The 14,746-nt window shown below is 41.1% G+C and overlaps 1 protein-coding gene across 1 annotated transcript; it reads right to left on the reverse strand.

Moving 5' to 3' along the window:
* Positions 1–1,989: 1,989 nt before the first annotated feature.
* Positions 1,990–4,876, reverse strand: LOC120032952. Its single transcript, XM_038979229.1, has 4 exons — positions 4,691–4,876; positions 3,392–4,141; positions 2,698–2,758; positions 1,990–2,393 (listed from the first exon to the last, which is right to left on the reverse strand). Exons 1-4 carry the CDS (start codon positions 4,866–4,868, stop codon positions 2,285–2,287), a joined length of 1,098 nt encoding a protein of 365 aa, XP_038835157.1. The 5' UTR covers positions 4,869–4,876; the 3' UTR covers positions 1,990–2,284.
* Positions 4,877–14,746: the final 9,870 nt, after the last annotated feature.

Genomic DNA, 14,746 nt, shown 5'->3' on the forward strand with positions numbered 1-14,746 from the left:
TGTATTGTCAAATGTGCTTGAAAATAAACCCCACAAAGAATATATTACAAGCCATCGTTGGGAGGGGAAAAAAAGGACCACTGCTTCATTAAAAAAAGAACAAAACATCAGCCCTGACACTTGATTCTCTGTAGCGCTAAGGGATGCAAGGACTGACAGTCCATTAGGTCAATATGATAGTTTTAACCATGTTTTGCATGGCCAACGTTTGTAATGGTGTGTTTCCTGCCTTAAGGCTATGGAGTGTTCAGAACAAACAGAAAACCAGGAACATTCCCAGGACATTAAATAACATTCCCATTAAGTTAGGGTTTTATCTAACATTAGGATGATAATATCCCAAAAACTTTGAAATAATGTTTTGGAATTTTTCAGAATAAAATAAAAAAATGAAACATTCACTCAAATGTTGTGCACAACATCTGTAAAAACCACCACAGAACATTCCCCTAATGTTCTTATTGGGTTTCCAGGTAATGTAATAAGAAACTGTTCTGGGAACGTTCTTTCAACATCAGCACAACTGGACCGTTTTGTGTTATTATAACTTTTGGGGCAACCTAATGAGTGTTCTGGGAACGTTCACAGAACCAGTGTTGGTTTGCTGGGTTGACTGTCATTTTTGTCATATCATTACAGTTGCTCTCATTCTCCAGCACCCCAGCCCCAGCACTCAATGGCTTTCTTCAGTGAGTTTCTTTGGAGGCTGTGCTGTAGTCAGTGGGATTTATAAGTAATCAGAGGCAGAATGGCCATAGTGAAATTGGGGCAAATGGGCTGGTCCATCTTTAGCCCAGTGTTCCTGTCTAAATCGGGGGTTTTGTGCAGAATTACCATTATTTGGCTAATATTGGACTGATTTCTGCTCCCAGTCAGTTATCAATTGATGAATAATCAAGTTATGCAAGGTGTACAGATTTCTTTGTTAATCATGCTTTCAAAATGACAAAATTGTGATTAGAGGAACCACAAGATATTTGAATCAGTGCACAGGCTATATTTTTCTTAGGTATGTTTGTAATTTTTTCATGTTATTGTTACCCCCATTTTTTATTTATTTAAAAGCTCCAAACATCCACTGACCCAAGGCTCATAACATGTTCTGTTAATACCCACTGGGCACACACTAGCTGAATCAACGTTGTTTCCACATCATTTCAATGAAATGACATTGAACCAACGTGGGATAGACATTGACTCAGTGGTTTAAAGTACTTAAGTAAAAACACTTTAAAGTACTACTTAAGTCGTTTTTGGGGGTATCTGTACTTTATTTTAGTATGTATATTTTTGACTACTTTTACTTCACTAAAGAAACAAATGTACTCTTTACTTCATACATTTTCCCTGACACCCAAAAGCACATTTTGAACGCTCAGCAGGACAGGAAAATTGTTAAGTTCACACACTTATCAAGAGAACATCCCGGGTCATTCCTATTGCCTCTGATCTGGCAGACTCACTAAACACACATGCTTCATTTGTAAATTATGTCTAAATGTTGGAGTGTGCCCCTGGCTATCCATCAATAAAAAAATAAAATGGTGCCTTCTGGTTTGCTTAATATAAGATGTTTGAAATTGTTTACTTTTACTTTTGATACTTAAGTATATTTAAAACCAAATACTTTTAGACTTTTACTCAAGTAGTATTTTATTGGGTGACTTTCACATTTACTTGAGTCATTTTCTGTTAAGGTATCTTTACTTTTACTCAAGTATGATAGTTGGGTTCTTATCCCACCATGTCGTTGAATTGAAGTCTGTACCCAGTGAGTAGCTTCTTTTACATATCTCATTTCATACCATAATCATCCCTCCAAATAATGACAACTTAATAATACATGTTGGGTTTCATTTCTTTGAAATTAAAATTGAATACTTAATTTAACAGAATTGTATTAATTTAATACACACAAGCAATGTACAGACATTCAGATATTGGCATATAGGAAATAATACACTGGAAACCAAAAGTCTTTATGATCATTTTATGTATTTTTGTTTGTCAAAGAAGGAAATGTTGTTACCAAGCAACAAAGGAGACATTTTCAACAAAATGGCATCTGTTAGATTTAACTTCCTTACTCGTGGTAGTTGGACAGGTGGAGGAGAGAAGGAGAATATGATGCTGTTGCCTAATGTCTGTAGGAGGCACTTGTCCCAACATAAGGGATAACGGCTCAAAAAATTCCTAGCACGCCATCTAGAGGTAATAGAAAGTAACATATTCGTGGCGCTTATAGCAGAAGATAAGAGTTGAGAGAAAGAAGGAAAATGCTCTGTTAAATAGTTGTTTGCAAAGTACTCATAGTACTGTTAAGTGGTTGGTCACACTCAAAGTACTCAGAGGCTTGCAGCTTGGCACATTTCCATGGGAACCTCAGAGTCTTCCTGTAACCCACAAATTAAAATGGTTATTATTTTGTTATCGTATATTTTTCTGTCAATAATACAGCTTGCTTCAAAGTTGTACAATGGCTTAAAAGACTATTACCGTACAAAAGTAACCATTTATGTTATTGCATTTTGAATGTCAAATTTCTATTGAATTAGATTGCATTAATTAAGGCCCAAACAACACCTCTTTTGTGCAGTCAGGGGGCTGCGTCACTCTAATTCATGTTTTATGGATTATGATCAGTGTGGCATCGATGTCATTGTCCTCACTATTCACTAGTACTGGCAGTTAACTTACATCCAGGCACGAGACTTCACAAAGCAGGCAATGTCATCACGGATGTCGTCATCAACGAAGGCTGGAAGGGCAGAAACACAGTCACACAGTCAGTACAGTTCCCGTCAATTACCTAAGGCCTTTGTGTGCACTTTGCAGGTACAGTATCTTAGCCCTGCACCTTGAAAATGTTCGCTAACGTAGGACTAAACAGAGTGAGTGTGATTACAGAGAAGTGAGAGGTTGATTACGAAACCCACTAGTTCTATTCTCTTGTCTTTGTTCATGACACAAGAACAATCCATCCGTTTGTTTGTCCATTCATTCATTCATTCATTCATTCATTCATTCATTCATTCATTTGCGCAGGACTAGGTTGGTCACAAGGCTGGTATTTAAGCCAGACTTTAGGTCCAAACTGCAGATAACTTGACCAACCAAGTCAGAGTGAGAGCAGGAAATGGAGAGAGATAGAGCGAGATTATATATTTGGAAGTTTTAAAACAGCAGTACCTGGAGGTGTGTTGTTGAACACCAAAGTATGGGATTGACATGATCACAAGCCTGACGTTCATTCATTCACTCACTCACTCACTCACTCACTCATGTAGGCCTATTCATTCTTTCATACATACATGTACTGTACATACATACATGCAGGCATTTGTTGACATTCTGCTAAACAAGTTGAGGAAGGAAAGATGTTTGTACTCACAGCTGCACTCTGTCTTACAGAGATTGAGAGAGCGAGTGGTGTTGGAGGAGACGCAGGCGAGGCGATTGCTCAGCTGGAAGAGACCGAAAAAGCTGAAGGACAGGGTCTTGATCGGCTTGAACGGCTTGCGCATCGGCTTGCGTGGCGTTGGCTTGCGGTTGTGTCCGGGACCTCTGAACTGCTTTGGGATGTGTCTCTTCTTCCTGTTCCCGTCTCTCTCTTTCGGTTCCTCTCCTTCTTGCTCGTCCAGCTCCGCCTCTAACTCTTCCAGGTTCTCCTCGTTTAGCTCATCCTCGTCAACCTCGTCTTCATCACCCTCGTCCTCATAGCCGCCAAACTCTTCCACCTCAGCCGCTTTGCTTTCTTGCGCCTCAACTTTGTCATGTTCTTCCTCATCACCAGCGGACTCCTCGGCCTCACGCTTGTTCCTTCCTCTCGCGGGACTCCCTGGTCTCGGCCTCTTCCCCTTGGGCCTCTCTGATCTTGGGCTCACTCCCTCTGTTTTCCCGGTAGGTTTTGGTTTCGTTCCCCCAGGCTTTCCTGTAGGTCTAGGCTTGTCCTCTTCTCCCTCAGAACGGACTCCATCTTCCTTTGACTCAACATCTCTACCTGGACGTTTGCGCCCGAACAGTTTCACAGGTCTCCTGCTGATGGGGCACCTTTTGTGTTTATGCAGGATAGGTTTGCGCAGGACTAGGTTGGTCACAAGGCTGGTGTTTAAGCCAGACTTTAGGTCCAAACTGCAGATAACTGGACCAACCAAGTCACAGTGAGAGCAGGAAGGGAATAGAGAAAGCTAGAGATTATATATTTGGACGTTTTAAAGGGGAAGTTCAGTACTTTACAACTTGATGTTAGATGTTTCCTCACCCTGAAACTAGTCTATAACATAAAAAAAACATGGATTACAGTTTGTCTTTAAACAGCCACTACAAACTTCAGCTAACCTTAGGCACCGCTAGCTAGGGGCAACCGTGCAATGTTTTTTTTTTAAATGGCCAAATCAACTTTAACTTTAATCAAATATTGAGTTTATTTCACTTGATTTGGCCATTCAATTATGTAAATTGCCCCCATTGATTTTAGCTGAAGTTTGTAGTGGCTCTTTAAAGAAAATGGCCCATTGACTACTAGGGTGACGACCCCTTTAACATTACGTTGTAAAATATTGAACTTCCCCTTTAACTAGATTTGAGACGTTTTTCAGTGACATTGATGTTTTATGCTCTCACACCTCCTTTACGTAATCTCTCGAAACTCACAAAAATACAATAGGCCTACATAGAATTCACAACCCACTTTTGGCCAAGACATTGTCCAGTTCGACACCCTTCGCAGCAATTTTTTCAGTCAGATTGAATTGGTCAGCAGCCTCTGCCAGTTTGGTCTTCAGCTCACATGTGGAGAGCAGCAGCCCCTCAGACAGGCTGGGAACCAGGGCTGCTACAGCCAACACCACCAGCAGCTCCAGCTTCATGTTGTCTTTGGGTGATCTGTTTAGAATGGTATGGAAAGATATAGGATAAAAAATATACATGATTATCCTACAAAGAGAAGCTGTAAGGCTGTTCTGAAGAGTTCCATTCCAAAACGCTATACAGCACATTCGGAAAGTATTCAGACCCGTTCCCTTTTTTCACATTTTGTCACAGCCTTTCCCTCAATCTATACACAATACCCCATAATGACATCACAATACCCCATAATGACATCACAATACCCCATAATGACAAAGCGAAAACAGGTTTTTAGACATTTTTGCTAATGTATTATAAATAATAAACAGTAATACCTTATTTACATAAGTATTCTGACCCTTTGCTATGAGACTCGAAATTGAGCTCAGGTGCATCCTGTTTACATTGATCATCCTTGAGATGTTTCTACAACTTGATTGGAGTCCACCTGTGGGAAATTCAATTGTTTGGACATGATTTGGAAAGGCACACGCCTGTCTATACAAGGTCTCACAGTTGACAGTGCATGTTAGAGCAAAAAACAAACCATGAGGTCGAAGGAATTGTCCGTAGAGCTCCGAGACCGGATGGTGTGGAGGCATAGATCTGGTAAATGGTGCCAAAAAAATGTCTGCAGCATTGAAGGTCCCCAAGAACACAGTGGCCTCCATCATTCTTAAATGGAAGAAGTTTGGAACCACCAAGACTCTTCCTAGAGCTGGCCGCATGGCCAAACTGAGCAATCGGGGGAGAAGGTCCTTGGTCAGGGAGATGACCAAGAACCCGATGGTCACTGACAGAGCCCCAGAATTCCTCTGTGGAGATGGGAGAACCTTCCAGAAGGACAACCATCTCTGCAGCACTCCACCAATCAGACCTTTATGGTAGAGTGGCCAGACGGAAGCCACTCCTCAGTAAAAGGCACATGACAGCCCGCTTGGAGTTTGCCAAAAGGCACCTAAATGACTCTCAGACCATGAGAAACAAGAATGAACTTTTTGTCCTGAATGCCAAGCTTCACGTCTGGAGGAAACTAGGCACCGCTCATCACCTGGCCAATACCATCCCTACGGTGAAGCATGGTGGTGGAAGCACCATGCTGTGGGGATTTTTTTCAGCGGCAGGGGCTGGCGGACTAGTCAGGATCGAGGGGAAAATGAATGGAGCAAAGTACAGAGAGATCTTTGATGAAAACTTGCTCCAGAGCGCTCAGGACCTCAGACTGGGGCGAAGGTTCACCTTCCAACACGACAACGACCCTAAGCACACAGTCAAGACAACGCAGGAGTGGCTTCGGGACAAGTCTCTGAATGTCCTTGAGTGGCCCAGCCAGAGCCCGGACTTGAACCCGATCGAACATCTCTGGAAAGACCTGAAAATAACTGTGCAGTGACACTCCCCGTCCAACTTGACAGAGCTTGAGAGGATCTGCAGAGAAGAATGGGAGAAACTTCCCAAATACAGGTGTGCCAAGCCTGTAGCGTCATACCCAAGAAGACTCGAGGCTGTAATGGCTGCCAAAGGTGCTTCAACAGAGTAAAATGTTCTGAATAGTTATGTAAATGTAATATTTCAGTTTTAGTTTTTGTATCAATTTCTATAAACCTGTTTTTGCTTTGTAATTAGAATAAAGCTGTAACGTAACAAAATGTGTAAAAAGTCAAGGGGTCTGAATACTTTCCGAATGCACTGTATAAACCAATTCTTCACATTTGTGTTTTTTCATCAGAAATGATTGCTTACAGTATATCCATTTTCTGAAATGTTGATAAATGAGCTTTTATTGTTTAAAGAACTTATGAAAGAGATGAATGTTTTTTCACCATCTAATCATGGCGTGGTGTTCAATGACAGATGTGTATTTGTTTGAAATCTATCACTTGATGGTTTCATTTCAGAGAGGCAAATAATCATGTTTTGTTGCAAAATGCTATATATCCTTCTCACTCTCACAGGAATAAGTAGTACTGCTGGGCTTTACACAGTCAAATGTGATAAATAACTACGTTTTTAATAAAGAACTGTACAAATTATATATTTGTGACATCAATATATAAAACAAACTAATCAATACAATAATAGGAGATCTGTATGTAAAATATTTACATTTGACCTTTTAGCAGATGCTCTTATCCAGAGCGACTTACAGTTAGTGCATTCATCTTAAGATTACTAGGGGAGACAACCACGTATCACAGTCAAATATACAGGATACGAACATCCCCTTCCAGCTAAACAATATGTAGCATTTTGCAACAAAACCCATTTTAATACACATCTAAAATCTATTAATAAAAAATCGGAGAACAGTAATATTTTACACACACATGAAGGTACCTACAGAATATCATTTTGGAATGAAACTCTTCAATTCAAGTTCATGAGAGGCTGTACATTGTTGTAGGCAAATAAGATGAAACCTGAGCAGATAATTTAAGGATTTTTCAACCAACACTCATGTATGTTTTAAAATGTATTGTCAATTGTACGCATAGTGTATTCCCCATAACCAATGTATTTCAAAGCCATCACCGTGAGGGATGAAAAAAACATGTACTTTTTCATTTATTCTTGTATTTACATTCTAAAATGTATATTTATTTAGGTATTTACATTTGTATATTTCTGAGCTAGCTAATCGGCGATGTTGTGAGACCTCAATTACCAAAACACGCATTTTCTCAAAGTATTTCCATATTTCTCAAAGTACCTCTACAACCTTAACATTGACTTTTTCACTGAACATTCAACATACAATAATTCAATACAGGTCAAAACAATGAGTCAGTTCAATAAAAACGTCCTTACCAGTCGTTCAGGTAAGCGATGAACAGTGTTCAGTGGAAAATAACACAGCTGATCGAGCTGTACCTACTCCTCTGTGTCTGACAGACAACACATCAGAGTTTTTATACGGGAAAGATGGGTAGCAGGACGGGTAGCCAGGTGAGCCAATTCTTCACATTTTGTTCTCAGGCCATTGGGTAATAACCCATCACGTCAGCAAAGTAATGGAAAGTACAGAATGTACACAGACACTGTAGATCTTAATTGCAAAGGTGGGAATGAAGCTTAGGGGTTAAAGGGCAAGTCTGCGTTAGCATAATGAATGAAGAACAATGACATGAAGAGGATGCAAACTCTAACCATCACTTTAAACCAGGATTAGTAAGCAGTAGTAGGATACACCTGACAGGAATCTTGTCATAATTGACTCCTTATTTTATCATTACTTCCATCTGTGTTTGTGGTTTAGGTTACTAACACTTTGGTCCATCCAAGACCAACTGTGACCTGTTCAACTGAACTTCACTTTATCACAAAGTCAAACATTCCACAAGCACATGATCCGATGATAGTGCTGTGTATTACACAACTGAACACAATGAGAACACATGTTTGCAATGTGTACCACACTAAGTATACATGGTTAACCGGTTCGCTGGCATTTCTATGTTTTTTGCCTAGTCATTGTGATCACCTGAATATGTCAATTAATGTGGGTGTCGAGATGAGAACTCAAGACTGAAGCTATAACAACGTGTAATATGAGCCCCATTCCTGCCTACCATTTAACTCACAATACCTTGAATGGAAAGCATAACCAATCAAGCAAGAACTTAAGATGCCATCATGTTTTCTTTGTCTTTCTTTGCGTTTTATCAACAAAGCGTTGAGAAATGTGGTTCTGTATTCAGTCACCAAACACTGTGGCCCCCTACACACTCAGATTGTACAAATGATGTGCAACTCACTTGAGACAACGGTTGTGTAAACATTTTTGTGCAGACAAACTCAGCATTGTATCACAAACACTGTCTCAAATGTGTTGTACAATCTGTGTGTACACGGCCTATTTTTCAGACAACCCAGGCTCATGTCTTCCCATCAGGTTCACTGGGTTTGCATAATGTCCTGAGCTGTTCAGAGAATTTGGGTACTGTCGCTTGATAAAAGCACATATGTCATGTTTGCTTGTTGAACAGTTCAAGTCTTTGTTGTTACTCCTTTTTTAAATCTTTTTTTTTTTTAAGTGCCAAACATTCAATGGCCCAAGGGTCATAACATTGTACTTCCTTATAGTTTTGATCTCTTGTTTCACACCAGAATCATCCCTCCAAATAATGATTGTTGCCCTAAATGAGTACCCGAAGAACCTTTGCAATGACAGGAATGTATCGTTTTGTGACAACTTTGATTTGCTGTGGGAGCAACCAGCACTTTTTTAAAAAGATACAGGATTCACCCTAACCGCAGGGCTTCCAGGATTATTTCCAGCAACATCGCAAACTGTTTTAGAGACTGACAGACAGGGTCTGGTAGTGCTCCAGTCCTCCCTGGCAGACTAAGCAACAGAGGACTTGGAAACCATATCAACTCCCGTAGAAATGGCTCTATCGTTATTGTGAGCAGTGGCGGATTTAGGTATAGGCGACATGGGCATCTTGCCGGGGGCGGCACGGGGCGCCCGCACAAAAATAATCGGAATGGTGACATTTGCGCGATCGGTTTTCTATCGCTCATTTGCGCGTCACGTCAATGATATCATGTCACCGTGTGGGACTGTGGGTCAATCAACCGTGTCGGAGTGGGCGCCCTGATTCTAGTTTGTGAGCTAGGCAGGCTACTGCCTGGGAAGATCTCCCACTCAGAAGTACGAGATTGGGAGGGAGTAGGTTGACCTCAGGTCACCCCACTGGAAGCCCGAGGTAGGGGGAGTGGGAGCATCTATCAAATAGCGCACCTCTACCTTTGTACAGTACTAATGCAATTAGAAAAATCAGTCACACTACGAAATAGTGCTACCAAATAAACAACAATTCATTCATAATACTGTGAATATATAGTTTCACAGACATATTGCTTTTTCTGGTTTGTGCCGAAATCATTAAGAATAATATAAAACCAGTCTGCACACCACCAAGGTGAATTGGTTTAGTCTTGGGAGGGAGCCATACAAGCTATAACCGCCACTGATTGTGAGTAACCTAAATTATGTTCCTCTAAATCTGCCTTCTACAGAGTTTAGACAAACTGTCATCTCCTACCATTCGGATAGATTGGAGACTTTCAGAAAACATGGTTGTAATGTTTTTAATTTATTAGTTATTCCATTGGTTACCTTGAGACTAATGCCCCAGTGGCAGAGTGGCCCACACATTGAATATGGCGCTTTTAAATGTTAGAGCAATCACTAGAAAACCATTCTTGTGAATGACCTCATTACTGAGTGCAAAGTTCATTGCATGTTTCTCACTGAAACATATGTGTCTTCAGATTGTAGTGCCGCCCTTATTGAAGCCTCCCCCGGACTACAGCTTTTCATAATCAGAAAGGGGAAAAAGGGTGGGGAGACAGCCTCTATTTTCACTAATGCTCTCAGCTGTAAGGACATTTAGTTTGGCGACTGAGTCTTTTGAGTATCATGCCGGCTGAATGCATGACGCGGGATGGGAGTCTGCCGAGGCAACCTAGGAAAGAAAACCTCTCGAGCCAGCTAAGGCGTGGAAGCCCGACGAGCCAGCTGAGGCATCCCCGGTTCCTTCGGCCGCCGCACCCGACGTCACCAAACAAAAACAAAAAAACACTGGGAGAAGAGACGCAAGTACAGAGAGTGAACATTTAATAAATAATGGACAGATAGGAGGCAATCAACAAAGTGAAGGAGTCCAGGTGAGTCCAATGAAGCACTGATGCGCGTAATGGGCAGCCTGGTGCGAGGGGGATCGGGAACAGGCGTGACACTGATGAACATTGCCATGGTGCAGCTGTTTTTCTATGCCTTTATCACAAGTAGGCTTGACTACTGTAATGCTCTCCTGTCTGGGTGCCTGTGAGTTTTAAATTCATTCTAAGATTATTCTATTGGTTTTGAAATCAATCCACAATTGTGCACCCAATACATGCCAGGTATGTACCCAGTAGGTCCTTCATGTCCTCTGGCACTGGCCTTTTAACTATCCCAAAGTCTAGGACCAAGAGGCATGGAGAGGCAGCCTTTAGTTACTATGCCCCCAGCCTCTGGAATAGCCTGCCAGAGAACCTGAGGGGGCTGAAACTGTGAACATATTTAAAGGGGATCTTAAAAACACATTTTGGCTCTGCTTTTCATCATTTAGTTTGTGTTATTCTTCAGTTTATCCTCGTGTAGTAAATATTTGTTTTTATTTCTGTGAAGCATCCATGTCTGAAATGTTTTATAAATAAAGATTGATTTGATTAACATTTGAGATTTTATGATTTTTACTTTTGGACTTTCATAGAAATGTACCAGTCAAATGTTTGGACACACCTACTCATTCAAGGGTTTCTTTATTTTATCTATTTTCTACATTGTAGAATAATAGTGAAGATATCAAAACTATGAAATAACATATAGAATCATGCAGTAACCAAAAAAGTGTTGAATAAGATTCAAAGTAGCCACCCTTTGCCTTGATGACAGGTTTGCACACTAGGCATTCTCTCAACCAGCTTCATGAGGTAGTCACCTGGAATGCATTACGCTGATGTAAAGGACCAAATCAAGAGATGAAGAGGTAGTGAAATAGCTCTTATCCAGGGTGTTACATGTGGCTTGCTGATTCTGAGCTTTCCTCAAACATCAGCAAACCGCACGTAACACCATGGACCAGAGCTAGTAGTGAAGCAGCACTGACGGTAGAGGTGGGACTGCAGGCCAATCTCCTCTTGGTAAGCTGTCACAGGGGCACAATGAGAGGCGCTGGTGCGCTGGCGTAGAACATCCGGGGCGTGGAATGTCTGGAGGTCGAAACTCCTCGGGTAGTCTTCATAGTGTTCACGGTAAGGCCCCGGAGAGTAATCCAAGGATGCAAACCTCACTCTGCGGGGTAAAAAGAGATGTTATGGAATATAGTAATGGAGTTCAGTGTTTTGAATAAGACACCTCAAGTTACGTTACATAGAACCATATACACTGCCTTCAGATACGATTCACACCCCTTGACTTTTTCACACATGTTACAGCCTGAATTTAAAATGGATTAAATTGATATTATAGGCGTGTTTATAAATTCAATCTGGAGTGCCAGAATGCGCTCCTGACTTTCGTAAATTCAGAGTGCACACTGGACGCTCTGGCTGAGTAGAGTAGGTCCAAGCGTTCTGACCACACAACAGTAGTCAAGCACCCAAGCTAACTAGCTAACGTTGGCTACCTTAGTAGCTACTTCCAGACACAAATGCTAGAACACCCCACTCACCCTAGCAGAGCTGGTTAGGCTGTTTATGTTATCCAGAGCGTTGGTGACTAACTGTGCTGCTGGCAATAATTGAATTACGCTTTTTTTGGCGACATTTACTAACACAGGCCATATTCAACAGGTGTTGAGCCTTTGTAAATTCATCAGTTATTCTGCACTTGTGATGAACATGAGGGGAGACCGACCTGGTATCAAGCGCAGGGAGCAGCAGGTGTTTATTCCAAAGGACCACAGGAGGCAGGTAGCTGGGTCCAGGGGCAGGCAGGTCATACACAGGGGGTCCAAAAGGGCAACAGTACAGACAGGGAAAAGGCTAGTAATGTAATCCGGGAGATCAGGCAATAGGTAGATAACAGGAAATCCGATAGGCTAAAGTATTGGCAGGGAATAGGCAAAAGGCATTGTTAGTAAGGCAGGAAAAAAACTGTCATACACAGGAGGGGTAAATCACAGGGGGAAAAACCAGCACTCTGAAAGACATGTCACAAAACAATACCTCACAATGATGGAGCGCAAAGAACTGAACTAAATAGTGTGTGATAATGACATACAGGTGTGTGAACAGGTGATCAGAATTCAGGTGATTGGGATCTGGAGAGTGAGCTGCGTTCAGGGGATCTACGTGTTTGAGGGTGTGAGTTGGAAGCAGACTTTACAGCACTGGTACACTCAAACAAGAGTCCTCTGAAAGCAGAGTACAGTAGATAGCCAGAGTGAATTTACGAACGCACCGATTGTGTCACTGGCCTACAGACAATACCCCATAATGTCAAAGTGGAATCATGTTTTTCAAAAGTTTTACAAATTAGTAAAAAATGAAAGGCCGAAAAGTCTTGAGTCAATAAGTATTCAACCCCTTTGTTATGGCAAGCCTAAATAAGTTCAGGAGTAAAAATGTGCTTAACAAGTCACATAATAAGTTGCATGGACTCACTGTGTGCAATAATAGTTAACATGATTTTTGAATTACTACCTCATCTCTGTACCACACACACACACAATTATCTATAAGGTCCCTCAGTCAATCAGTGAATTTCTAACAGATTCAAACACAAAGACCAAGGAGGTTTTCCAATGCCTCACAAAGGGCACCTATTGGTAGATGGGTAAAACAAAAAAACAGACATATATCCCTTTGAGCATGGTGAAGTTATTTATTACATTTTGGATGGTGCATCAATACACCCAGTCACTACAACTAGTCAGTTGCCAGAGAGGAAGGACACTGCTCAGGGATTTCACCATGAGGCCAATGGTGATTTTAAAACAGTTACAGAGTTTAACAGCAGTGATAGGAGAAAACAGAGGATGGATCAACAACTGTGTAGTTACTCCACAATACTAACCTAAATGACAGAGTGAAAAGGAAGCCTGTACAGAATACAAATATTCCAAAACATGCATCCTGTTTGCAATAAGGCACTATAAAACTGAAAAAACAATGGCAAAGAAATGCACTTATTGTCCTGAATACAAAGCGTTATGTTTGGGGCAAATCCAACACATCTCTGAGAACCACTCTTCAAGGACTTGGGAGTATTTTAGGATAAAAAGAAAAGGAATAGAGCTAGGCACAGGCAAAATCCTAGAGGAAAACCTGGTTCAGTCTGCTTTCCAACAGACACATTCACCTTTTAGCAGGACAATAACCTGAAACATAAAGCCAAATATACACTGGAGTTGCTTACCAAGACAACATTAAATGTTCCTGAGTGGCCTACTTACAGTTTTGACCTAAATAGGCTTGAAAATCTATGGCGAGACTTGAAAATGGCTGTCTAGCAATGACCAACAACCAACTTGACAGTGCATGAAGGATTTTTTAAATAATGTGCAGGTATTGTACAATCCGGGTGTGTAAAACTCTTAAGAAACATACCCAGAAAGACTCACAGCTGTAATCGCTGCCAAAGGTGATTCTACTTATGTAAATTAAATATTTCTGTATTTCATTTTCAATACATTTGCTAAAAAAAAGTACATGTTTTCACTTTGTTGTTGTGTGTAGATGGGTGAGGAAAAAATATCTGTAATCCATTTTGAATTCAGGCTGTAACACCACAAAACATGGAATAAGTCAAGGGTATGAATACTTTCTGAAGGCACTGTAGAGCCTATACATTCAAGTTGCTAGCCACATTACATACTGTATGTAGTAGGCTACATTACTTGCACAGTTTATTATGTAGCTACACAGTCGAGAACAAATCACGACATATGAACACACAAATTAACACAATGGAACCCTTCAGTCCCAAATGATACAGTGTCTGGGTTTCAATCAAATATTTACCGGAAATCTTTACACAGTGTCTTTGTTTATAAACCTAACCCCGAGCCAACACACTTGTTATTCTGAAAAGTGATGAACGCATATCTACGTGGAGAGTCTACCTGGTAGTAGGCTAGTTGTAGATGTCCATAGAGTACCACTACTCACTAACAGTCCGAGTTAATGGTCGTGTCCCAAATGACACCCTTTCCCTTATTGGGCCCTGGTCAAAAGTAGTGCACTGTAGGGAATAGGGTGCCATTTGGGCCGTAACCCCATGCAACCATGGGAAAAGAGCTACTGTGTAAATACTGCAGTGTGATTTTAATTTGATTCCAGTGTCTTGGTACCTGTGATCCTGAGAGTGAACGACGTGGATTCTACCCAGCTGACCAGGGTACAG

The sequence above is a fragment of the Salvelinus namaycush genome, chromosome 39 (assembly GCF_016432855.1).
Source record: "Salvelinus namaycush isolate Seneca chromosome 39, SaNama_1.0, whole genome shotgun sequence".
Taxonomy (NCBI): Eukaryota; Metazoa; Chordata; class Actinopteri; order Salmoniformes; family Salmonidae; genus Salvelinus; species Salvelinus namaycush.

Bases quoted from the DNA above. Each gene is read 5' to 3' on its own strand.
- LOC120032952 (XM_038979229.1), bottom strand. From the start codon at position 4,868: ATGAAGCTGGAGCTGCTGGTGGTGTTGGCTGTAGCAGCCCTGGTTCCC. The intron at 4,142-4,690 runs GTGGGTTGTGAA...TGGTTGGTCCAG, and splicing joins GGACAATGTCTTGGCCAAAA to TTATCTGCAGTTTGGACCTA. The intron at 2,394-2,697 runs GTAAGTTAACTG...TGTGGGTTACAG, and splicing joins GTGAAGTCTCGTGCCTGGAT to GAAGACTCTGAGGTTCCCAT.